At 42.1% G+C, this 26,139-nt stretch overlaps 1 protein-coding gene across 1 annotated transcript in view; it reads right to left on the bottom strand.

Moving 5' to 3' along the window:
* LOC310984644 (protein NLRC3-like) overlaps positions 1-17,655 on the bottom strand; it is a 101,315-nt gene extending 83,660 nt beyond the window's left edge. Inside the window, exon 1 of the mRNA XM_083969904.1 lies at positions 17,552-17,655. Within this exon, the coding sequence (XP_083826030.1) occupies positions 17,552-17,619 (68 nt within the window). The 5' untranslated portion in view covers positions 17,620-17,655. The remainder of the gene's footprint in view (positions 1-17,551) is intronic.
* Between the last annotated feature and the right edge of the window lie 8,484 nt (positions 17,656-26,139).

Below are 26,139 nucleotides of genomic sequence, written 5' to 3'. Positions count from 1 at the left end.
TTGCTGTGTAGAAGCTCAGACAGTCAGAGACAACAGGAAATGTTTATCGCTCCTCTGTTTAAATTCACCATTGTCCTCCTTGAACTGGTTCATGTTATTGACTATTCAAAATCAAAGCATCTCTCTATCAGTTACATAAAATTCTACTGTGTCTTCAGGTCAAAGGCCCAGGCATGTGGATCATTAAAGTGTTGAAAAAAATAAGTCCAGTTGTCTTCAATTCAGCCGCGGCGCTACTATTGGGCACGGGGTGGGCCTGAGCCCGCCCATTTTAGGCCTGGGCCCACCCATTCTAGCTGTTCATCCTAGCTTCTCAGTCAATCAGCGGCTTCAACCCCACGTGTGGCCGTGCCGACAGGCTGAATGATGTTGGTGCGCACAGAGCAATTGCCAGTGTCACAACTAAGCATATAAAGTCTGTTAGCTTAATGTTAACGTAAAACCCCATAGACGGGCTAACAGAAATTAGCATCGCTATCGCCATTTCGCGGCTACCGACAGCCATAAAAAGCTGTTTTAATTCTGGCTTTAGCGCTGTTAACACGTCACAGTTTTAATATTTTTTCATGTGAGAAAGTCACAGTTTAGAGTAAGGATGCAAATTATCGAGTGATTCATTAATCGATAGTTGATAGACCTTATCGATTGATGATCGATTAACTGATAAGCGGCGATTTTCCTGAGAACCTAAATTTAAAGCAGAACTATACAAGTCAGCTGGAAATAGCTTGCTCCTTCGTTGGTTTCTCTTTTTTTCCACTCTCCGGAGCTCCCCCACAGTTCTGGGAGGCACCCAGTCACTGTCGTAAAAAAAAAAAAAAAAAAAAATTGCCGCCACCACCTCCTCCACCCCCTACACGTGCTTGTGTTTACAAGGAAGCTGCTGAAGGTGGAGAGCGGTGTTTGCTAAGCCCTGCTAACATTGGGCTAGTGCTAACACGGAGCTAATATTAACACGGAGCTAACGCTAACACGGCTACACACAGACACAGACGCAAAGACACAGACATACACACACATGAATAAAGGTTCCAAAACGCGAAGGTGTGTGTGTGTGTGTGTCATGATGTATTACATTATCTTATAAAAGATCCATGGTGTGTGTCCGTGTTAGCATTAGCTCCTAGCCACAAGCCGAACTTCATCAGTACAAACATTTCGTGTTTCCATGGTTTCCTCCGACTTTCCAAACTCAAACCAATCACGATTCATGACATGCATGACGTCATCTGCGTTCTTATCTCGTACTGCCATAACGCAGTTTCTCGCGATAATTCTATCCATTGACGAGATTTGTAACACCGAGACGGACGACTGATCTTGCAAGTGCGGTTTTCAGCCGGTGGGGGGGTGGGCGCAGTGGCCTAGACCCCATTCTCTTCATAATAGGTCGCTCAACCATGACAGTGTCTCCGAGACACAATAATTACAGCCGAAATCCTGCATAGTTCTGCTTTAAGGGGAAAACTTAAACTGAACATTCCTTATACAGGACTTTAGACAATTGCCGCTTTTTCACTACACTTTCACAGCACGGAACGGCACGGCATGGCACGGCTCGGCTCGGTAAAGGTTCTTTTCCACTACAGCTGAGTTCTTCTATACCTCCTCAGCAGGAGCGGGGTCGGCACAGGGGTGCGGGGCCGCATTGTCCGTCTCTCTTTTTTCGATCCGCTCGTCAGCTCCAAACTCACTCGTCTGCACCTCGTTAACAGACCACAGTGTGGTTTTACACACAGCATCATATAACTCAGGTGAAGGAATAACAACAGTCTCGATACAGATCAGCGGCCGCTGTTGCCGCTGTGTTTTTGTTTGATTCTCACGTGGGACGCAGCGCTCGCACTCTTCCAGTGACGACGCTCTGTCCAATCAGCGCCATAGTATTTGTTAGTTTATTTTAAGAGCACAGCACAATGAAAAATGTTTAAGTAACACATTATTTAACCTTTAAATAATGTTGAGGGTCCAATGTGACCCATTTTTACATTTAGGAACAGTAAAAACACCCTAAACATTTTTCCTCTGACTTTAAAGATGACATGAAACAGTCAGCCAAAAGAATACAGTTCATTAAAGTGATTCCCAGTGTACTTAAAAATGGTCAAACTAACGCAGGAAACGTAAACATTAAGGAGAACATTTTACTTTAGTTTTGCATTTTTCATTAGTTTTTTAGCTAGGGCATAGCCATCTTTGTCGGTCGCCAGTGTGTGACGTCACTGGATTGGTTGCCTCCGCTGGCAGACAGTGAAAGTGAATGACAATTACAGAAAGAGACAGTAAAAAATGAAACTGTGAAGGCACAGGGTCAGAGATGACACAGTGGAGACCACTGCTGTATTGCTCCTTCATGTGACAATGAGTTTTACAGTGTTAAAACGTAGAAAAAACTGTTTGTTTTCATTAAAGCAGAAGTAAGCGATCCGGTTGTTTTGGCTAACTTTTTGTCAGCCGATGGAGTTAGCAGCCCCCGCCCTCGTCATGGATCTATTGGTCCTCGTCCCTACCTCACCACATTAACGCGCATCCCTTGGCTGCACACACAGCCCTTCATGCCGTTCTCTCTCCTCATTGGATAAAGGTTGTAGGATACAAGGAAGTATACAAGAAGTTTTCTCCTCGGCTTACAGCAGAGCAGAGTGACTGACAGACCCGTGTTTCGGACCAAACACTCTATAGAAGTGATTGCTGTCGGAAGATAGAACTATTTAAGACTTATATTAACACAAACATTCCGCTTACTTCTGCTTTAACTACTAGTTGGGTCATTTACAGAAGTTCCGTGACCGTGGAGAGCGAAGGTTCGTTTCTCACTGGATTTGTTATCTATGAAGGTTAAATAGAAAATTTAGCTAGGGTGCCCCGCCAAAATGGCTACCGTCCGCCAAGCTGGAAATGATCTTTTCAATGGTTTGGCCCACAGTGCTGCATAATACATGGTTTCTATGACTATTTGGGTCAAGAAGTTCATAAATTATGTAGATTTATTGATTTATACCTATTTATTACCTGTTTTTAGACCTATTATTGACCTTCAAATTCAAGTTGGACGCCAATATTTGTATATGTAGCCTATATATTTATATATTTAAATGGCCATTTTTCAAAATCGTCCTAGAGCCTCAATATTAGGCTCAAATGAAAGCTCTGCTCATACTGAGTTCAGTTTAGGACAGTACAATTACAAGTAGGCCACACAGAAGTCATCTCAAAGGTCAAAAAGATCAAGGTTTGTGGTGAGAAACAAACTTTGCTGATTTTTGCTGAGTCGGGCGGCTTGTCGGGTCCAGGCTTCAGCACCCATGGGTCGGGCCACATCGGGTTTCAATCAATATGGGGATAAACTTTGCACACAAGCCCTCCAAGCAAAATTTTTATTTGGGGCCCACTATTACTGCCAATAATACTGATTATTGATTATTTACACACCTACTACAAACTTATTTAATTTTTCTAATCAGTCATTACGAATCATCATCCTAGCCTGGCTTCTTTTTACACATCTAGCCTATGTTTTTTTTTTTTAAATCAGAAATGGTACCAAATTCAGCTGAACGTGCAGTCTGGGGTTGATTTACACTTAACATTCAAATGATATAGTACTCAAGTGTGATGCTATGAACTAGGCCTACAAAAAGTAACAAAATAAACCAATAAACAATGCATTTGCTGTAAACACGTCATCTGCTTTTTAATCTTTGGTTTAAAATAAGTAACAAGTGCACAAATGTGCAACAACAACTTGAAGTGCAACAACAACCACAAAGGGTAATTGTAATCATGCAGGATTTCTGTAGGGATCGACAGAAGTTACGCACTACAGATTTAAAAAAGTGAATTGTTTTTTGGGGACCCAGTGGGCATGGCGCCCTAAGCAGGTGTTAAGTTTGCTTATGCTTTGGGCTGGCTCTGTCTGCAAGCATAACTAAACAATCACAAGTGGCTTAAGGGTCAACAGGTAGATCACAGAAAAAAAAACCAAAAAACACCCTGGACAGGTCGCCAGTCTATTAACATACAGACAGACAACCGTTCACACTCACACATATCAGAGTTAGAGTCACCAATTAACCTCACCTGCATGTCTTTGGTCTGTGGGAGGAAGCCAGAGTACCCAGAGAGAACCCACATGCACAGGGGGAACATGCAAACTCCACACCGCAATAAAAGAAATCCTCCTCCTCCTCACTCAGTCACTTCCACCCATTTACAGTATTATCTGTTGTGAGGGATAATACCAGCTATGGATTAGCTTTAGTTGTGAAAAAATGTGACCATGTTTGACATTGCAAACAAACATAAAACCCCAGTCTATAACTCCTTGTCATAGCTACATAGGTGGTTTGCAGGTGACGTCACATGGAACGTCACAACTGCAGATGGGATGGGATGGGATGGCAGGAAGTGTTTTGCCGACAGGATAACGGTTGGAAAATGCCCAAGTTTTGTGCTGCTACGGCTGTACAAACCAGTCAAACCAGGAAATACAAAATAATAACAACATTGAGGGAGAAAGAAGTTATTATCTCCATTATGTGACTGAAACATGGCATGTAATTCCCACCAGCCGCGTGGTGTTCACAGCTCGGGGCCGTTCACCGCCTGACGGCGGAGGAAGAGGTGTCATAAGACGACCGAGGCAGATGCAACTGCAAACACCCCACAGGTGAAAGCGGGGCGGTTGGTTTTTGCTCCAGTCCAGTTTCTCCACTCTGCTGGCCTTTTTTCCCACTTTTCCTCAGTGTGTATGGATCACATCCGATATCTTTTTCTACTTTTAGACAATACCTGCTACTTGCAGGCTTACCCAACACTTTTGAGTACTCGCTTTCCATTAATTTCCAATCACCGTTCTCCACTTCCTGCCCCCCGTCTGAACTTCACGAGTCTTCGGAATCATGTGACTGCACACCACCTATTGGTGCACATAAAATATTACCTGGTTGTGGATTATCATTGAGCTGTTAGATTGACTCCGCCTACAGTATGGAATGATGCCAATATGTCATGATTACATGCAAAGCAATTAGCTAGCGGGGATGTTACACAAGCATGACATATTATGGATTTGCACCGTCAACAAAATCGGTCACTTACTAACTTACATCATTTAATTGCAATATATAGTATGACATGAGCATACACTTACACTGTTGTTACATAATGCAGCCCTAATTTCAGACCCACCAATTAAATCCTGAACACAGAGATGTTGAAACAGCCTCTGAGGCCTAGCTCCACAATGACATTATGAATGGCAAAAAGGCTTTTTACATGTTTACCCACTCTTTAAGTTTCCACACGCTAATGTCATTGGAAAATTCCTAGCTGAGACACTTTGAGGAATTGGGGCTGACTGATTTGGGAATCACTGCAGAAAACAACTTTATAAATATTTTATGCTATTGAGAAGTATAAAATGATTTCCTGGTTCATAATGAATTGATGGGACCACTGACCAACACAGTTCAGGTAACTAACGGAAAAGAACATCAGCAAAGTTTGTTTCTCACCAAACCTTGATCTTTTTGACCTTTCAGATGACTTCTGTGTGGCCTACTTGTGAATGTATTGTCCTAAACTGAACTCAGTATGAGCAGAGCTTTCATTTGAGCCTAATGTTGAGGCTCTAGGACGATTTTGAAAAATGGCCATTTAAAGGGCCAAAAATTGGCGTCCATCTTGAATTTGAAGGTCAAAAATAGGTCAAATCAATAAATCTACATAATTTATGAAATTCTTGATCCAAATAGTCATAGAAACCATGTATTATGCAGCACTGTGGGCCAAACCATTGAAAAGATCATTTCCAGCTTGGCGGACGGTATTTGGATTTAGGGCTCTCAAAAAATGTCCCCACATTTTTGGGCGGGGCACCCTAGCTAAATTTTCTATTTAACCTTCATAGATAACAAATCCAGTGAGAAACTAAACTTCGCTCTCCACGGTCACAGAACTTCTGTAAATGACCCAACTATACCGCTAAAAAGGAACCGTACGGCTGCAGCGGCTAGCGGAGCTAACAACAGAGACTAAACTCCGGCTCCAGTGTCTGTGTGATCGTCTCTTACAGCATGTTTACTGAGGAAAACTGAGATTAAGGAAAGTTGATTGTTCACCGGATCAACCGACAACAACCAAACGTTACTCCGTCAGTTTTCAGTTTCACTGCCTACAGCGCGGCCTGCTCCCACCGGCCGGTGAACATCAGTCACCGCGGGGAGACAGGCTGAAACCTCCCGTCACACACCAATGATTGTTCACAGCGTTACACACACACAGCAGCGATCTGATGTAAACACCGGCCTTGACTGTAATAACCTTCTTCACCAGAGTTGCCCTCATTAACACACATGTCCGACCAAACAGCCCCTCTCATCCACACAGTGTTCACCAAGCTACAGGTTTAGCAGCAGCATCTACACCACACCACTGTTTAACGGGAGACATCAGACATAAAATAACGAAGGGAACATGACCTCAAAAAATAATATAAAGCGACCTGATCCCAGTCGGCCACACATCCTCCTCCTCAGCAGAGACACAGCTGATACCTCCGGGAAATACAGTATTTCTTTTTTTTTTCTTTCATTTGCATTATGTGGGGAAAAAATAAAATACATTTTAAAAAGTTTTTAGCGGCGGCAACAGCCGTCCATGTTTCTGATCCTGGCTCCACCACAATGTTTTCTCCCGGTCTTCTCCCACCGGGACACGGCCCGCTGCTCAGCTATCGGACGCGGTGTGTCACGGGCGGTCTGATCGGTACCAGGTCCAGAGATGATTCACTTTTTTCCTCGTGTCGGCCTCTGCCAGGCAGGACAGTGAAGCTAAAGCGAGCTAAAACTTTTTTTTTTCCACACAATGCAAATGGATGTCCGTGAAGGGTCTCAGTCATCCAAGTCATTTTATTCTTATTCTTCATTAAAACTCTTCAGGCAGTGATCAGTGTCAGCAGCTTTTTGACTCGTACACACTGGTCGTCTGTATGTAACGATGGCACAGCCTGAGTCCAGTAGGCTATAGCTACAACACGTAATAGGTGTTGCTGTCTCTTTTCACCTCCTCTCTCCCTTGTGTGATCAGTGCGCTGCGCACACGTTTACACGGAGATCCACTACATTATGTCGGCTTTGCAGTCGGTCTACTCAGCTGATTGGCAACCTCCGTCGATCCCGGGGAAGAAAACGAGCCAAGTAACTTATCCGCACACTTTTAGGGCCGGATTTACTAAGATCCCAGATAGCGGGCGCTATATTGTTTGCGTCCGCTATAATATTGCGAGTTTGGTTAGTGCACGCAAAACAGCTGATCTACTAAGAGTAACCCGCTAAATGAAAACACGTGCAAACCGCAATATGTAAATGAGGGTTTTGCGCGTGGTAATCGTTTCCGCCATGGAGAGTGTGGACAGAGCTGGACTGACGAAGGGACAGAATGACATTTGATCCGATGCATACAATGACAGCATGTGTGTTCATCTCTCTCGCGCTCTGTTTAGATAAATAAACACAAATCGCTACAGGGCCCAACTCGTCATATAGTGACGAACAGGCAGCAGCTGCAGCGACAATCACGCACCTGTAATATGTGTGTGTGTGTGTGCCGCCCATGATCGAGTGGATTAATAGAGAGCTCAGGTGGGGCACACGGATCTAAACGCTCTGACCACTGACCAGAGGGATCAAAGACGGGTGAAGGCAGCGGCGACGTCTCTCAGTCCGGGACCGGGACTGAGAGACGGAGCTGAGCAGCCAGGTACTGGAGAGGAGAGGAGAGGAGAGGAGCGCACTGCAGGACAGACGTGCCCCGTGCGTAACGGCGCGTAAATGACTTTTAACACGGCTGAAGAACTGTTACAGAATTACCCAGACGTGAGGAAATGCAGAGATGTAAGATCATGAGGCTCTGACAGGTATCAAATCAATAAACGCATACGTTTTGGCAAAGTTGTATCAGTTAGTACATGGTTTTCAGATGTGGTGAATAAAGACGCAAAAACAGCCACCGCAATCTCTTCCTGGTTTGGTAAATCACATTGCACGCGCTAAATAAATCGATTTGCATCTACTCCTCCCAGTATTTTGCACGTTCTGGCTGAAACGCCCATATTTACATATTCATCCAGGCAAACACGCTAAATGGATCGCACGTGCTATTCTGCCCGTGTGAGGGACGCAATCCTCGGTGCGTCCGGTTAGTAGATCAGGTTCCACATGTGTTTGCGCGTGCAATCACGTTTGCACACGTTTTAATACACACAAACCTTTAGTAAATCCGGCCCTTAGAGGTTTACCGCTGACTGGTTAAATTTTTTTAGGAGATTAATGTTGGTCTCATTGATGAAATCAAACAACTGTGGCAGTCGCATTACCGGTAGTTTGTTTGCAGGAAAAGTGAGCAGGGCTGCCTCTGGGCTACATACTGAAATCACCACATTTACGTAAATATCCAAAACGACCCGTTTGGAAGTGTGCTCCGACGTTTTTTGGAGAAGTGCAGAGCCACCTGTGTGAACATCCGGGTCGGGTGGGACCAGCGGAACCGGGTCTGACTCAACACCAAAGAGAAGCAGGTCGTGGAGCTTTGCGGCGCGGAGGTGCCCGAAAAAACAAGCACACGTCACACCGAATTTCCCACTGTTGTATTCTTTATTTATTAAATTTAATATAGACCGATTGGTTCGTTGTAGGCTAAATCATTTATTTATTGATGTAAATGTGGCAATTTCAGAGCCCCGATTGGCAGCGCTGCTCCTCTGTCCAGTTCACACCTGAAGCTTCACTGCTGTAACAGCCATCAGCTGCAGGAATAAAACAAACCTTTGATCACATCATATCACAAGATACAAGTCAGTATCAATGAACTGATAAGACAGAAGAACCAGGGAGAAGTTATTTCCTGTTCCAGTGACGTCGACTGCAGCAGCCAAACAAACTTAAGTATACTCTGGTACAGAGACAGTTTGGAGGTTTACAGATTTGTAGCAAGTCTCTTACTGTGACTCTGAAGGTCCAGGTTCAGGACTGAAGTCTGGTGGTAGAATGTTGGACATGTCACTGCTCATGGACGGAGAGATGGATCCTGGAGACTTTGCTCTCAGTCTGTGCTTCTGACCTCTGCAAACACAAACATGTTTTTATTCACATCACGACAGAAACTGTGTTATTGCAGCCGTCCTGTGAATTCATTTTGAAACACTTGCTTTTATTTTGAAATTCTCAAAACAGGAAATGCTGCCTGTTAACTCTGTAAACTTCACACAAGGACTGTGAAACACCACGAGCAGTAAAGTAACTTGCTAATTAATTTATCACTCCATGCTTAGTAGTTTTTGAATACAGTTACATGTATGTACGTTTGAAGAAAGTTTTATGATCAAGCATCGTATTTGTAAGATTGCCTCTGAGTAATATCCAAGAGAACTCTGCCATTGGTTGAGAAGAGGCTGAAGTGGTTAGTACACTATTGCCTTGTGTTTTCTTTATCTGTATAAGCTACAGTGCTAAGTAATGCTATTTGCCTAATGAATGTACTTGTGTTCTTTTTTATTTGTCTGTCTGTACGTTTAGTTCTACAGTAAAACATCAGTAGAAGGAACTGGAGTCCCACATTAAATCAATTGGGTGGCATACACTGATCAGTTCACGGTATCTGGATCCACTTAAACTACAGTGTGTTAGTCTGTCCCTTAGCTCCTCCCCCTCTGTCTGAGGCTCTCAGCTCTGAGCTAATTGGTTCCTACTGAAGACTGAGTCTCTCGGATATTTCAGTTGACTGGTTTTACTATTCTATGTGTATTGTGTGGAAGTACTCATTCCGCGCGTCTTTGTCAATTTATTCAGCATGGTTCAGCAATGGCTTTCAGCATTCACACGTATTTCCTTCAGGAAATACCAATTCTAGTTCTTACTACTTTCTGCCGTTCTGTGGACTGCTTCTAGTCCTTCATACTTTGTGCTATTTCAACAATTAAAATATCAAACATACACTATTCTATGTGTACTGTGTGGAAGTACTGTGTATGAATGTTATAGTATGTGTCTGTCTTATACTGTATGTATGGTGTTTACTGAGCAGTGCAATGCAGCAGCTTGGAACCCAAGACAAATTTCCCTACGGGACAATAAAGTACAAACCAATCCAATCCAATATATAGCTTCCTGTTGAAGAAACTATACATTTGCTTAAGTATACTCTGGTACAGAGACAGTTTGGAGGTTTACAGATTTGTAGCAGTTCTCTTACTGTGACTCTGAAGGTCCAGGTTCAGGACTGAAGTCTGGTGGTAGAATGTTGGACATGTCACTGCTCATGGACGGAGAGATGGATCCTGGAGACTTTGCTCTCAGTCTGTGCTTCTGACCTCTGCAAACACAAACATGTTTTTATTCACATCACGACAGAAACTGTGTTATTGCAGCCGTCCTGTGAATTTATTTTGAAACACTTGCTTTTATTTTGAAATTCTCAAAACAGGAAATGCTGCCTGTAAACTTCACACAAGGACTGTGAAACACCACTAGCAGTAAAGTAACTTTCTAGTTAATTTATCACTCCATGCTTCGTAGTTTTTGAATACAGTTACATGTATGTACGTTTGAAGAAAGTTTTATGATCAAGCATCGTATTTGTAAGATTGCCTCTGAGTAATATCCAAGAGAACTCTGCCATTGGTTGAGAAGAGGCTGAAGTGGTTAGTACACTATTGCCTTGTGTTTTCTTTATCTGTATAAGCTACAGTGCTAAGTAATGCTATTTGCCTAATGAATGTACTTGTGTTCTTTTTTATTTGTCTGTCTGTACGTTTAGTTCTACAGTAAAACATCAGTAGAAGGAACTGGAGTCCCACATTAAATCAATTGGGTGGCATACACTGATCAGTTCACGGTATCTGGATCCACTTAAACTACAGTGTGTTAGTCTGTCCCTTAGCTCCTCCCCCTCTGTCTGAGGCTCTCAGCTCTGAGCTCATTGGTTCCTACTGAAGACTGAGTCTCTTTTGGATATTTCAGTTGACTGGTTTTACTATTCTGTATTGTGTGGAAGTACTGTGTATGAATGTTATAGTATGTGTCTTATATGTATGGTGTTTACTGAGCTGTGCAATGCAGCAGCTCGGAGCCCAAGACAAATTTCCCTACGGGACAATAAAGTACAAACCAATCCAATCCAAACCAATCCAATCCAATATATAGCTTCCTGTTGAAGAAACTATACATTTGCTTAAGTATACTCTGGTACAGAGACAGTTTGGAGGTTTACAGATTTGTAGCAGTTCTCTTACTGTGACTCTGAAGGTCCAGGTTCAGGACTGAAGTCTGGTGGTAGAATGTTGGACATGTCACTGCTCATGGACGGAGAGATGGATCCTGGAGACTTTGCTCTCAGTCTGTGCTTCTGACCTCTGCAAACACAAACATGTTTTTATTCACATCACGTCAGAAACTGTGTTATTGCAGCCGTCCTGTGAATTTATTTTGAAACACTTGCTTTTATTTTGAAATTCTCAAAACAGGAAATGTTGCCTGTTAACTCTGTAAACTTCATGCAAGGACTGTGAAACACTTGTAGCAATAAAGTAAACTTGCTAGTTCATTTTTTGTAGTTTTTCATTACAGTAACATGTATCTAAGTTTGAAGAAAGTTTTATGATCAAGCATCGTTCACATAAGCAATGCTATTTTCCTAATGAATGTACAAGATGATGTTCTTTTTTATTTGTCTGTCTGTACTTTTAGTTCTACAGTGTTACAAAGTATTATAAAACATCAGTAGAAGGAATTGGAGTCTCACATCAATCTGATCACAGATGCATTGTGGGAAGTCTACAGTGATGTCTGTCGTGTTATTAAATAACTTGCGTGAGTTCAACTGTAAGTAGGCTATAACGTGAATGTTTATTTACCTAACGTCTCTAACCTCCGTACACAACTCTCGACTCCCTGGCTACCTGTCTTCTACGCTACGGTCGCACCTGTGACGTTATCACTAATGGACTCCGTAGTTCTAAATGTCACAGTTACACCACAATGTTATCGTCCAGCACCACACACTGTAGTGAAGGACTGAAGCAACACAGCAGCATCATAGACAACAGTGTAGAGTCAGTCAGTGATTAACATGGTCCAGTCTCCAGCTGCTGAACATCTGTCTCACATCAGCTCTAAAGAAGCAGAGTGATACAAAGGTGAGATGGGAGGAGCCACATACAATAAAACAAAAACATGAAAACAAAGCAAAGATTAGGTTATCGTTAGTGTTGTGAAAAAGATTTTGTATTTTGCCCGAAACTGTATATATTAGGAGATGGTGGGGGGCTTGCTGCCTTTCCTAAACCAATACAACAGTGGATACAGACTGCAATCATGATTGGTCGACAGATTATTTTGAGGAACTGGAAAAGAATCTGGAGAGCCTCCGTTCCAGGAATGGATGGTAGAACTGGGAAAAATAGCAGCATACGAAAAAATGACACACAGGATACAAGATGAAATGGAACTATACCTTTTGAAATGGGGGAAATATCTGGAGTATATGAATGACACAAAATGAATTTAGCATTATTATTTTGTTGTATATTTTTGATTATGTATTTACCTACTTCTTTTTATCAATTTGCTTGTTATTTTATTTGTATTTTATTATCATAACTTATTTTTTGTATGGAATTTGTTTATTTTATTGTATTATCATAATTTATTTTTCGCATGGATGTGTGTCTATACATTCATATATATTTTTTTATTATTACATAGAAATGCTTTTATTTTTATTTTCTTTCTATCTTCTTGTCTTCTTTTTCTTTCTCTATTTATATGCCTCATGATAAGTGGTATTTATGGAGGTAGAGGCGTATGCGGCCAATGATTTAGGGGTACGGCTCTTCGCGGCGGGTGGGAGGGAGGGAGGGAGGGACGGTCCGGGGTGGGGGTGGGGGGGGGGGGGGGGTGTTTTTCTTTTTATGATTATCTCTGTGTGTGTGTTCTGTTACGATTATGAATGAGAATGTTGGAAAATAAAAAAATATAAATCGAAATAAAATGACAAAGCAAAGATACATAAAGGGATGCCCCCTGCTACACCACTTACCTCTCCTCCTCACACACCTCATCCATTAGCTGTCCCAACCACACTCACACTTGCAATCACACACACACCCACCCATTAGGGATGCACATTTTGAATTTTTTTTCTGACCGATAACCGACGCTCGTTAACCGATTATTAACCGTTAACCGATAAGATTAAGATGCTTGTGGCGCACGGCAAAAAAAAAATATATATATATATATTTTTTTTTTTGGCCGTTAAATACACACGTGCGCTGCGACAGAGCAGCGCCACATCCACTGTGCTCTGTCTCAGCTGATCGCGCTCATATGGAGCTTAGATCGTCCAACTGTTTTTATACAAAGTGCAGCCAAACACCAGGCTGAAGGAGCAGCAGAGCTCCTCTGACAGCTCCTCTGTGGAGCTGCAGGAGAGCTGCAGGTGAACAGGCTGGAGAGCAGCCACGTCCTCGTCCTCTTTTTTTTTTTCCAGCGCCGTTGTTACAGGTGATGCACATCTATGTCCGTGTAGGCTACATTTATTGTCTGATCTTCCTTCATGGGGGCTGCTGCACATACTGTCAGTCCTCCTGTGTAACTTTTTGCTGCAAAATATGACTGAAGGCACGTGAACTCTGCATGTGTCGACACTTAATAATAATTAAAAAAATAACCGATAATAATCGGTCAAAGTTCTTGTTATCGGTTAACGGTTAAACGGTTAATCATGTGCATCCCTACCACCCATGCATTGTATCCCTCACTCACATACTTCTACTTACACAGCCGCGCACACAGTAACATGCATAATATTGCCCATTCAAGTAAAAAAGCCTTATACTACACACTGCCCTAATAGAAGCGGCTCCACCATTAATGACATTCAACAGTGATAATCTTTAAAAAATTTTAAAAAAAAAACGCCCACACATACTGCTCCCTCCCACTCTGATTTCACCTCTTACTATTACACAAAAGCAGAAGTAAGGTGAATGTTTGTGTTAATATAAGTCTTAAATAGTTCTATCTTCCGACAGCAATCACTTATATAGAGTGTTTGGTCTGAAACACGGGTCTGTCAGTCACTCTGCTCTGCTGTAAACCAAGGAGAAAACTTTCCTTGTATCTAGAGCACTGGAAAAGAGAGTAACAACACGCATTGGTTCAATGGAAGCGCCTCCTGGTGGTGGAATATGGGTACTGCAAAAGCGCCCAAGAACTGACAACTCTGCATTGTTGGTGAATGAGCAAGTGTGGTGTTTTCAATAATTTAAGGACATTTCTAGATCACCCACGTTAACACGTTAACATTAACACATAGGCGAGTAAAAAAAAAGAAAAACAGTTATCTACATTAATCTTTCAATCTACATTTTGTAATAAACAAATTATAAGTATAATTTGATATGACCAAGACACCTAAAAACAAAAACACGGCCGTTTTCATCAATTTACAAGCAAGTGGGCAACACACATACATTGGAGTGAATGAGTTTTCTGGGCGCTTTTGCAATACCCATATCCTGCCACTCGGGGCGCAAAACCCTTATTACCACGGGAGTCAATGGTGGTGTCGTTACTCTCTTTTCCAGTGCTCTACTTGTTTCCTGAAACCTTTATCCAATGAGGAGAGAGAACGGCATAAAGGGGCGGTCCTCTCTGTGTGTGCAGCCAAGGGATGCGAGTGAATGTGGTGACGTAGGGACGAGGGCGGGGACTGCTAACTCCATCGGCCAAAACCACCGAATCACTTACTTCTGCTTTAAATGAATAGATAAAGGGACCAGAGAAAATTTTAAATCTGTTTGTTTTATGATTTGGCACCCTGTGTCTTCTGCCTGAAGGCAGCAGCTCATACTCACTATGAAGGACATGGTTTGTATCATGAAGAGTTTTTAGGCCTTGTATTCTCACCATCTCTTCAAATAAGTCTTGTAGTGAAGAGGGAGGTGACAGCCTATTATTTTTCCAGCCCTTTTAATGAGCGCTTGCAGTTGGGATTTAAAGCAGAAGTAAGCGATCCGGTGGTTTTGGCTAACTTCTTGTCAGCAGATGGAGTTAGCAGTCCCCGCCCTCGTCCCTACGTCACCACATTCACGCACATCCCTTGGCTGTACACACAGAGAGGACCGCCCCTTTATGCCGTTCTCTCTCCTCATTGGATAAAGGTTGTAGGATACAAGGAAAGTTTTCTCCTCGGCTCAGAGCAGAGCAGAGTGACTGACAGACCCGTGTTTCAGACCAAACACTCTATATAAGTGATTGCTGTCGGAAGATATAACTATTTAAGACTTATATTAACACAGATATTCCACTTACTTCTGCTTTAAGTTTGACATACAAGTTCATAATAATTTAAATTATTAATTATTAGTCATTTAGACAAACAGATGCTCATTGCAGTTTCTACCTCTCAGTGCATGGATTGGCAGTGTTTCTATGATGGTTGTGATGATATGAATGAACTATGTGATGCTGTTTCATCATACATCAATTTCTGTGTAGACTCTATAATTCCATCTAAAACTGTTGTCATGTACCCAAATAATAAAAAAAGAAAAAGAAAAAGATTTTTTACACTGGTGACCCTCTGGAGAAAATAGCTGTCTCAAGAGAAGTAAGGAACGAAAGAAGGAAAGCCTAAATTCAGTACAGGGACAAAATAGAGGAACAGTACTGCAGTGGTGACCTTAGAGCTGCCTGATGGCATCCATAAACCTGTACTCTGGCGAAACTAGGCAGCTCACAACCATTAGTGGTGTAAATTATGCTGACCTGCCCAATGCTTTCAATTCCTTTTTTTCTCGTTTTGAATGTTCTGATTTTTCATGCAAGATCTCCACATTGAGGAAGGATGTCTTTAAAACCTGAAAATGGAATTGCCATCACAGAACGGAAAGTTGCTTCTCTGTGCAAAAAGGTAAATATCAGGAAGGCGGCTGGTCCTGATGGCATCTGTGGACGCACTTTGCGTCACTGTGCAGACCAACTCAGTGAGGTGTTCACTTTCAGATGTGTGCAGGGAGTGGGTACCTGCCCCAAACATCCACTATTATTCCAGTGCCAAAGATTAATCATCCAAGCGGTTTTAACGACTTCAGACCAGTGGCACTGACATCTTGTGATGAAAAACCTTGAAAAAATCTTAAAAGAAGGGGCGGTGCGTGGCGCAGTGGTTAAGGCGGCCGCCCCATGTAGACCATGTAGAGGCTACAGTCCTCAATGCAGGTGTCCCCGGTTCGAATCCCGCGTCGGGCAGACCCTTCCTGCGTGTCATTCCCCCTCTCTCTGCCTCCCCCTTTCCTGTCTATCTCACTATGTGCTGTCAAATAAAGGCAAAAACGCCAAAAAAATATACTTAAAAAAAAAAAAATCTTAAAAGAAAATGTGGTCTCCTTAATTGAGGGCAGATTAGATCCACTGCAGTTTGCTTATCAAACTGGTGAAGGTGTTAATGATGCAAAACTTTTCATTTTAGCACTAAAGCACCTTGAAAAACTCAAATCCCACTTTTATTGTTTGCTGTGCACCTGTCCCGTATGTGTGATGTGTGTCGCCTGGTGCGATTATTCAATGTTGCTGTTCTTTTTATTTTTAAACTGCGGACCATCAGTGAGTCCACGACAAATTTCCATTCCGGGGACAATTAAAGTATATGAAACGAAAAATGAAAATGAGACTTTTATTTGTTTATTTGACTTAATTTATTATTCTTCCGCTTTTAATAAGATGTAGCCCCACATTTTAATTGAACGGCTAGCCTCTTATTTTATGCTCCTTATTGTTGTTTTTAAACTTTTTAACTTTTTAACAGATTTACTGAAAACTGAGAGTTGAGTGTCAGAGTTGTATGTCCAATGAATGATTGTTGTATGTGTTGTGCTTTTTCTTTTCTAACTTTATTGAACTGGGAGCTGTAAACTGAATTGCCCGTATGGGATAAATAAAGTTTTCTAAACTGAACTACCAAACACACTGACTGTGCACAGTGAAGCTCATCATTCAGGCTGTAAAAGGTCCCCCCAAAACACCATCCTTGAATGAGTCTCTGATGGTCCACAAAAAACATCAATAATTAATTTAACTCCATCTATAATACACTGACAGGATTTGAGTAAAGTATCTGAACTCTGTCAGTTTAGAAACCATCTCTTACTGTGACTCTGAGGGTCAAAGTAAAGTGTCTCAACTCTGTTAGATCCCAGCTCATCAAGGTTCACAACACACTGCTCTTCCCTCCGTGGCTGCTTCTTTCCTTCACCACCACTGAGCTCTGTTAATCTTTACCCACAGTCAGCTACAGGAATATTATGACCTTTGATCACATCATATCACAAGAAACAAGTCAGTATCAACGAACTGATGAGACAGAACAAACCAGGAAGAAGTTATTTCCTGTTCCAGTGGTGGCGACTGCAGCAGTTCATTCAACACACTAAACTAACTCTGTTACAGAGACAGTTTGGAGGTTCACAGGTTTGTAGCAGGTCTCTTACTGTGACTCTGAGGGTCCAGGTCCAGGACTGAACTTTAGAGGTTGTCCTTTAGACTCATCATTCTTCATAGGTGGACAGATGGATCCTGGAGACTCTGCTCCGTCTTCGTCCACACGAACACTCATCTTCAGGACTTCAGTCAGTCTGAGAGCAAAACAAGTAACAATGAGATAACACAAACACATTCTAACAAAGTGTGCAGTATTATAAATTCCACTGGGAATGAGTCAGGATTTTTAAATAGGCCTATTTGACCATCTTTTTGATTTTTCATCAATGGAACAAAGATAACATGATTCACCATGACAACAAGTGAAAAAGCCCAGCTCCTCCCACTTCTCACTGGTGAAGTTAGGTATGTTTATGAATGGTGACGCAGAATATGATAATTACGGAAAACACCAGGGAAGGCCTGACGAGTCAACAACACAAAACAGTCGGCGGCAAATATTTCATATCAGAAACCATTCACACGACGGCGACGCGAATATGTGACAGATGCAACAATTATAAACTAAGGTTTTGCTTTGCGTTGAGTGGTTCTTTGCCTCCACATGGTGTCTTAAATCCGTTAATACAACTTCTCGTTAATTATCTCTCACGTATTCAACATCCGCTGTGCCGCTTGTTACCAACTTTACTATATCCAACACAGCAGCTCACTATCTAATCACTGGCTGGTCAATATCTGATCACTGTCCTTCATTTCGTTGTCTTTGAAAAGTTTGTGTCCCTTGTCAAACAAGAAGGTGGTAAACACACAGACAGTATAAAGAGAAGGTGGTGAAAACAAAGACACTCTATTGCTATTTCTAAACCGTCTCAGGTAAGAGACACAGGTTGTTGTTGTCATGGTGCTCTGACATAGGGGGGTTGTGACGTACCTCCTTGTCACACTACGTGAGTAAGTCACGGAGATGTTCATGAGGCGCATACTTTTTTTCGTGTCCCAGTAACAGGTAACGGTAGCTGCCTGCAATCTTTAATTGCACATCATGTTATGGCAGCAGATAGTGTTATTTATGCACACACGTTAGGCTGATGTGATTGGCTGACTACTGAGCAGCTGGCTGCAGATATGTGGGTTCTGACTTTTGAGTCGGTGTTCGTTTCTTGGACGGTCAAGGTTCAAGGTTTTTTATTTTTGTCCCCGTAGGGCAATTATTGTTGCAACAAGTAAAAAAGAACACAGATACAGACACACAATTAAAAAAGGGGGGGTAAAATACAGTGTGCTGAAACAACAACAGTGGCACGACTAAAAGAGCCCAATAAATAAATGACCAAAAAAGTGCATCAGTGCGTATCCTCCATATCTACATCATCATCAACATCACGAGAAACAAGAAACAGAGCCACAGAATATCAGTCAAACAATCAGGTACGACTCCTACCCTGTACAGAGTTCATAGTCATATCAGTCACATCAGTCATAGGCCTAATGTTCAACTGGGTTCTCTGTTTTCATCTGTGTTTGTTTCTGGCGACACTGAGCAAACGTAAGCCTCTCTTTTGACTAGAGGCAGATCATAAGGTTGATGCCCGCATCGTGTGTTATGATGAGGTCTGGTCTAAAAGTTGTTTGTCTAGAGATCATATAACACTTTGGAGTGAATGATTGTGACAGTCATTAGGCTAGATAACAATTCAACGTTAGAGTCTTGTTCAGTGACACTAAACTCTTGTGTGGCTGTGGATGGTATTTCAATGACGTCACATATTTATTTCAATTACATCACAGATTTGGTATTTCAATAGCATCCACCCAGTAAAAAATTCCCCACTACACCACTGCACTAAATCAACATTTATTCTAGGCGTAGGCCCAGGGACGTGCACATGACTATAGAGGGGCAGGGGCTCAACATCAGAAAAGGGCAGTATGTACAATTTTTTCAAGCATTAATATCAAAATAAATAAATTCAAATAAATTACAGTTACTATTTAGTCGGTAAAGAAAGCCTGCACGCCTTCACAACTGCAGTCAACACGCTGGACCAATTTCCCAACTTCCCGAAACAGAGTCATGACTTCTGAACTGGTAGGCTAAAGCTAATATGGTATTAGGTGCACATTAACATTGCAGAAAAAAATCCATGTGAGTGCAAGTGCAAAATAGAAGTAGGCTAAGCCTACAGGCTACACACATAAAACCAAGAAATGACTACTGTGACTGCTACTGTGCATATTTCAGAACAGCAGCAATATTTACCAACAGCAAAGTCACAATTATCAGTAACTCAATATCTGGAAACAAATTCAAATAGTCAGTGAAATCAAGCTGACTGAGTGATTCCTCCTGTTGCTGCTGTTGTTCACTACATTCAGGTGATGTTAGACAGAGGACGGGGTGGGGCTTAACTCTTAACAGGCAGTCAGCTAAACAAACACAAATGGGCGCTTTTCTTAAATATGACTCTTGAATAAGTGGACGGCGACTTGTCAGAACTGACAAGGAAGTGATGTTGGTGGATTTATAACTCACTAACTAACAAGATTCGACACAAGTCGCTCCACTATCACGTCTCATCTACATGCGGCACACACAGAGTTATCGATGAGGCAGCAGCTTCTACTTCTCTCTCTCTCTCTCTGGACGTGCATGTGAGGGAGGGCGCACCCCCCCCCCCCCCCCTGGCCATCGGGAGAACCGGGAGGTTTCCCGAAGCGCCGGCCTATGATTGGCCTGCTGGCCTGCGTCTCTCTCTCTCTCTCTCTCTTTTTTTTTTTTTTTAGGCCCCGTCCAGACGGATCCGTTTTTTTCGAATCCGGATAAATACTTTATCGGATCGGCCTCGCGTCCACACGGATCCGGCGTTTTCAGGGGTGAAAACGGTATTTTTTGAAAACGCCGCCCCAGCGTTTTCGTCTGGACGGCCAATACGGATTTTTTCTGAAACGATGATGTCATGCCCCCCGCCGCTCTACCTGTAACCTGAGACACACACACACACACACAGACACACACACACCGCTGCAGCAGCTGCTGCACACTGACAGTCTCGGCCGACTACCGTCAGGTCGCTCAGACGCTGCAGCTGAATCACGTCTGTTTAATCATCACTGATCATCATATTTACTCTGACACGACTCCCTGTCAACATTTAATCCATGTTTGAGTTTGAATACAGCGGGGAACTTCTTCTATTGAATTACAGCGGGGACTTCCCGTCTTCTTCAGCTGTTTTAAGTGTTTATGTGTGGCAGGCAGCGCTGCAGCGACACACACACCTGCAGTATGTAGGTACTACAGCGTTTTGGGTCGTTTTCAGGTGATCGTGTGGATGCAGATATTTCTGAAAAAAAGCATATGTTTGCTATTCAAAGGTGGTGATGGTGATGACATGAGTCCTGCTGGTACTTCAGGAGAAGCCAGTGCAGAGCAGTTGGCAGAAGGTACAGAATCATTTCTAGAGCAACAACATGCAAGTTGCAGACATAACACCAACAGGCACTGCCATTTGACATAAATGGCTCTCATTTATAATACGGTAATAGCTGCCATTCTGAATTTTGCTGTCTGTTGCTGACTTGCTGTTATGTATCCCAGCCCTGTATTAGAATATGAGTCAATATTATGTGATTGCTTATTAGGAACTATACTCTCGGACTGTATTATACATTGCGTCTATCAGTGCATGTTCTGTGAACATGTATTCAAAGGCTGTCCCCTCATAGCTGATTAATTGTTTGATTTGGACTTTGTTGTCTTTGTTTATTAGGTTATATTGTAGGCTATAAAAATATATGCCAAAGAGGCCGTTGACATTCCACGTGATAGGACTTTTATGTAACCTTGGCACTGCGTTAAACCTTTATTCTCTTCTAGTAAGTGTGTTGGTGGATTTTGTTGAGGATTGTTGTGTTACTGTATTTACCAGCCCGGCCCCAAACACAAAAGTTACTGTGTATTCCTAACTTAGTTTGTATATAGGTCCCATATTTGAACTTCTATTTGGAATGCACTGTGAGTGTGTGTGTGTGTGTGTGTGTGTGTGTGTGTGTGTGTGTGTGTGTGTGTGTGTGTGTGTGTGTGTTTGTGCGTGCATGTGCGTGTACATGCGTGCCAATGCATGTAGGTGTGGGCGTGAACGTGCGCGTGTGGGCAAGGCCAGGGTGGCCTGGTTACATGACTGACTCCTGGCCTGAAAAAGTCTCCCAGTCCGGCCCTGCACCAACGTACACAATACTGTGTGTATTACAAGGAAATGCGTACGGTAGATAACCGTGGCATTTTTACAGCACGGTTGTTTACATCCTCATGCACAACAGGAATGCATTTATTGAAAAAAAAAAAAAAAAAAAAAACATTAAAAAAAGGGCACTTTTTAATATGAGGCAAAAAGGGCAGGGGCTCAAGCACCCTTTGGGCCCTATGTGTGCACGTGCCTGCTTCTGATGGCATTGTGATGCTGCATGATAGGACACACAGCTGCAGCTGCTGACTATTGCTAAAAACTCCATGATTGAAAGTCATGATTCTACTTATTTGGTATAGGGCTGCACAGTTTAAATAAAAATGTATAATTGCAATTATTTTGACTGATTTTCAAAATATAATATGATTTGTAAAATTAGGGGAGGAAGTTAAGATGGAGAGGAGGAGGTGTAGGAGGAGAGGGATGAAAAGCGCTTTCCGCCTGAACAATCCTAAGGACTTGAGATACCTGCATACTGTTGACATACTAATAGTGATACCATCCTCATTTTGAAGAAACATTAGTATCTCCTCCCAGTGTCTCAAACCGAGAAGGAAGTATTGGCAGATTAACTGCGATAGCGCCATCATTGCCACTGTACGCTTCCGTACCACTGAGAGCGGAAGACGTGTCCTTTTTCTTTATCGAGAGATCCTATAAGGTGTCTAATTTTTTTTTTTATCCAGTCAATGCAATGCACTTCCGTACGTCCACAATAACAACGAGCATGTCAGAGCTGGAGCTGTGGCCCTGCTGTCTGAGCAGGCTGAAGTCTGAACTGTCTCGTCTTTTTTTCATAATGTTTCTCATCAGATGAGTCAAAACTTTCAGCCTAAGCACCGTCATCCTCCGGTCAGACAGTGTTGTGTGAGATTAGCTTCAAATGTGAATGACTGCTCAAAGTGGGAATGTGCGTGTTAAATATAGCCTAACACTACACGTTGTTTTAAATTTAAAAAAAACATTTGCAGCTTGAAGCAAACCTAACGGGACATTTAGAGCGGACGTAGCCACAACTCGGGGGGATATGGCGAAGTTAAGCGCGCAGAGGAGAGGGATGAATAAAAGAAAAATGGAAAAAACGGGCTCTCACACTATCCCAGCAAATAATCAAATAACTGAAATTGATCGCTATCGATTGGACCACTTTGTGACATGCCAGGCAACAAGATGAGACTGTTGTTCACTCATGACGGCCAAATATGGACACGTGCAGACACACACGTAATCTGTATTGACTGTCTAGAGCTAGACTTCAGCTCTGTATAGCTACTACTGTTGTAACATGTTGTGTCAAAATGTCATAAGAAAAAAGTATGATAAAGATATTCTGTGGGTTACGGGGGCAGAAGTAGATAAGCTTTTGCTTCTCCCGCTTTTCCTTTCGGCCATGTGAATTGTAGGCTATTATTTGAACCAAGATGATGTGTGATGATGATTGAACTAACTGACATGTCCGAAATAAACAAACAAATAGATAAATAAATAAAAACGTGCTATTATTCGCGAGTTAACTATGATATTCATGAGATTATTCGCAATTAAATATTTTAATCGATTGACAGCAATATAGGCTAATAATAATTATGTTGTGTCAACAACACTTACCTGCAGACTTCCTGCTCCGTCAACCGTAAAATGGAGTCTGAAGTTAACACTTTCACTTTTACGGGCTCCTTAAGAATATCCTTTCCCACAGTGACTGAGAAACTGGTGCATGCATTTATCACTTCTAGGCTGGACTACTGTAACACTCTCCTGTCAGGATGTCCGAAAAAGTCTGCAGGTGGAGCTGTTCCAGAGTCAGCCCCGCCCCTAGTCGGTGCGGGCCCGCCCGTTGATAGACTTCCACGGCCAGCCTGCCCTAAGTGGAGGCAAGTGGTAGGCTAGTCGCTGGATTGAAGAGTTGTGAGCAAGGATAGAGATACTTTTTTGATCCCAAACTGAGAAATTACAGTGCAGCAGCAGCATTACACACAGTGAGAACATAGAAAATAAATAATATAAAGAATAAACTATACATGAAAAATAGCAATATAAAATGTAATATATAAAAGTATATAACAAATGGTCTATGTTGATAATAGTGCAAAGTAGAAATGTGCAATGTGTGTAATGTAATGTAAAAAAGGAGGAAGAAACAGCATGACAATGATGAACTATGGGAACAGCAGTCAGGTAACTCTCCTCTCCGGGTGGGAGAGTGGGAGGGACTAGTCCATGTTTGACCTGCATTAATAGACTGTGACTAGAGCACTGGAAAAGAGAGTAACAACACGCATTGGTTCAATGGAAGCGCCTCCTGGTGGAGGAATATGGGTAGGCTATTGCAAAAGCGCCCAGGAACGAGTAGCATGTGTCTGCAGACCCGGAGACCGCAGATTCAGACCCGCACGTTTGGACCCGCAGGTTCAGACCCCTTGGTTTTCTGCTACAGTGCCCCCTGGTTTGTGTTATGCTAATGTTACCTGCTCGGAACATGGACGTGCAGACCACGGGAAAAGGTATTGAACGGTTAATCAGTTTGTTTCATGTCATAAAAGTTTTTGTTGAAAATGCATCTGCAGCGTAACGAACGTTTGACTTATAATAGGTTTACAATTAGCCTTATGCACGTCAAATGCTAACCAAGCTTAGCATTTTTCAGCTAGAATCTCTCTTGGCATATGTTTTTAATGAAACTGAAACGGTTAATACCGTGTGCATTAAATTAAACACAAATAAAACAGCCTATGTGTAGGTCGTTGGTACTGCCACTGTAGACTCACGTACTGTAAGTGCAACTTTATGCTACAACATGTTGTTTTTATTGACGTTTGTATTTTTTTCTCTAGACAAATTGCTCAGCAAATTGATCCTGGATAGAGAGGACAGGACATGAAATTCCAGTAATGTCCACTTATTTATATTCATTAGGGCCTCGCCAGACATGTGGGAACGACTGTGGGATTTTGTTTTTCTCACGGTAAGGTTTCTTGTGAAAGTATAGCACTGCAGGCATCAGTCAACAATGTAAATTGATGGTTCTTCTATTCCAGTATTTATAATTTTGTCTGTTTTCAGTGACGTGGACGAGTTTTGCAGGAGGCTGAAGGCAGATGAGGAAAGAAGGAGCACTGCCATAATATAAAGACTATTTGTGAAAGCCTGTGCAATAAAACATTTGAAACCATTTCATTCCATTCAATTCATTGTAGGCTATTTTAAGACTGTTTTGTCATTATAACCCCAGGAGGTTAATCATTTATTTAGTCCAAAAGATTTTTTAAAAAAAGTTTAAAAGTAATCCAAGCTTCACAAACAATTAGATTTTAGTGTTTTATTTGGATTATATTTATTTAGTCCAAAGGATTTTTTTAAAGTTTAAAAGTAATCCAAGCTTCACAAACAATTAGATCTTCGTGTTTTATTTATTTATTTAGTCCAAAATCTTTTTTAAAAGTTTAAAAGTAGTCCAAACTTCACAAACAATTAGATTATTGGTGTTTTATTTCGACTTTGCCCTTTTGAAAATCCATAAGAAGGGGTCTGAACGGTCCAGACTGTGGAGTTGCAGTTTTACAGTCAACCAGTAGGGGTCTCTACAAGGGGTCTGAACCTGCGGGTCCAAACGTGCGGGTCTGAATCTGCGGTCTCCGGGTCTGCAGAGACATACTATTGGCCAGGAACTGACAACTCTGCATTGTTGGTGAATGAGCAAGTGTGGTGTTTTCAATAATTTAAGGACATTTATAGATCACCCACGTTAATAGCATCATTGAGGACCCTTTACAGATAAATATGAACACATAGGCGAGTAAAAAAAAAAAACAGTTATCTACATTAATGTTTCAATCTACATTTTGTAATAAACAAATTATAAGTATAATTTGATATGACCAAGACACCTAAAAACAAAAACACGGCCGTTTTCATCAATTTACAAGCAAGTGGGCAACACACATACATTAGAGTGAATGGGTTTTCTGGGCGCTTTTGCAATACCCATATCCTGCCACTCGGGGCGCAAAACCCTTATTACCACGGGAGTCAATGGTGGTGTCGTTACTCTCTTTTCCAGTGCTCTACTTGTATCCTACAACCTTTATCCAATGCTCCTTTTTAGGTCTCTGGAGAGTTGGTTGGTGGAGTCAGAGTTACCTGGCCAACAGGGTGTGGCCTCTGACTGGCATAAATGGCCCGCCTGCCTGGCTGCTCTCTCTCTCTTCCAGCCAGGCCTGCACTCACCACTACAGCCTTCATCTTTTGTTTGGTTTGCTGCTCACGATCCAACACACACCACACACATGTCCAAGCATCTATGCTCCGCATACACTACTGATCCTTCTCTTACTTCCACACCACATACATTCACAAGTATTTCAGTTGCTTTTTGTTAAATAAATGGT

This window comes from Trachurus trachurus (genome assembly GCF_905171665.1).
Source record: "Trachurus trachurus genome assembly, chromosome: 1".
In the NCBI taxonomy this organism is placed as follows: Eukaryota; Metazoa; Chordata; class Actinopteri; order Carangiformes; family Carangidae; genus Trachurus; species Trachurus trachurus.
Note: the sequence above shows the minus strand (reverse complement) of the source record. Positions and strands in the feature narration are given on the sequence as shown.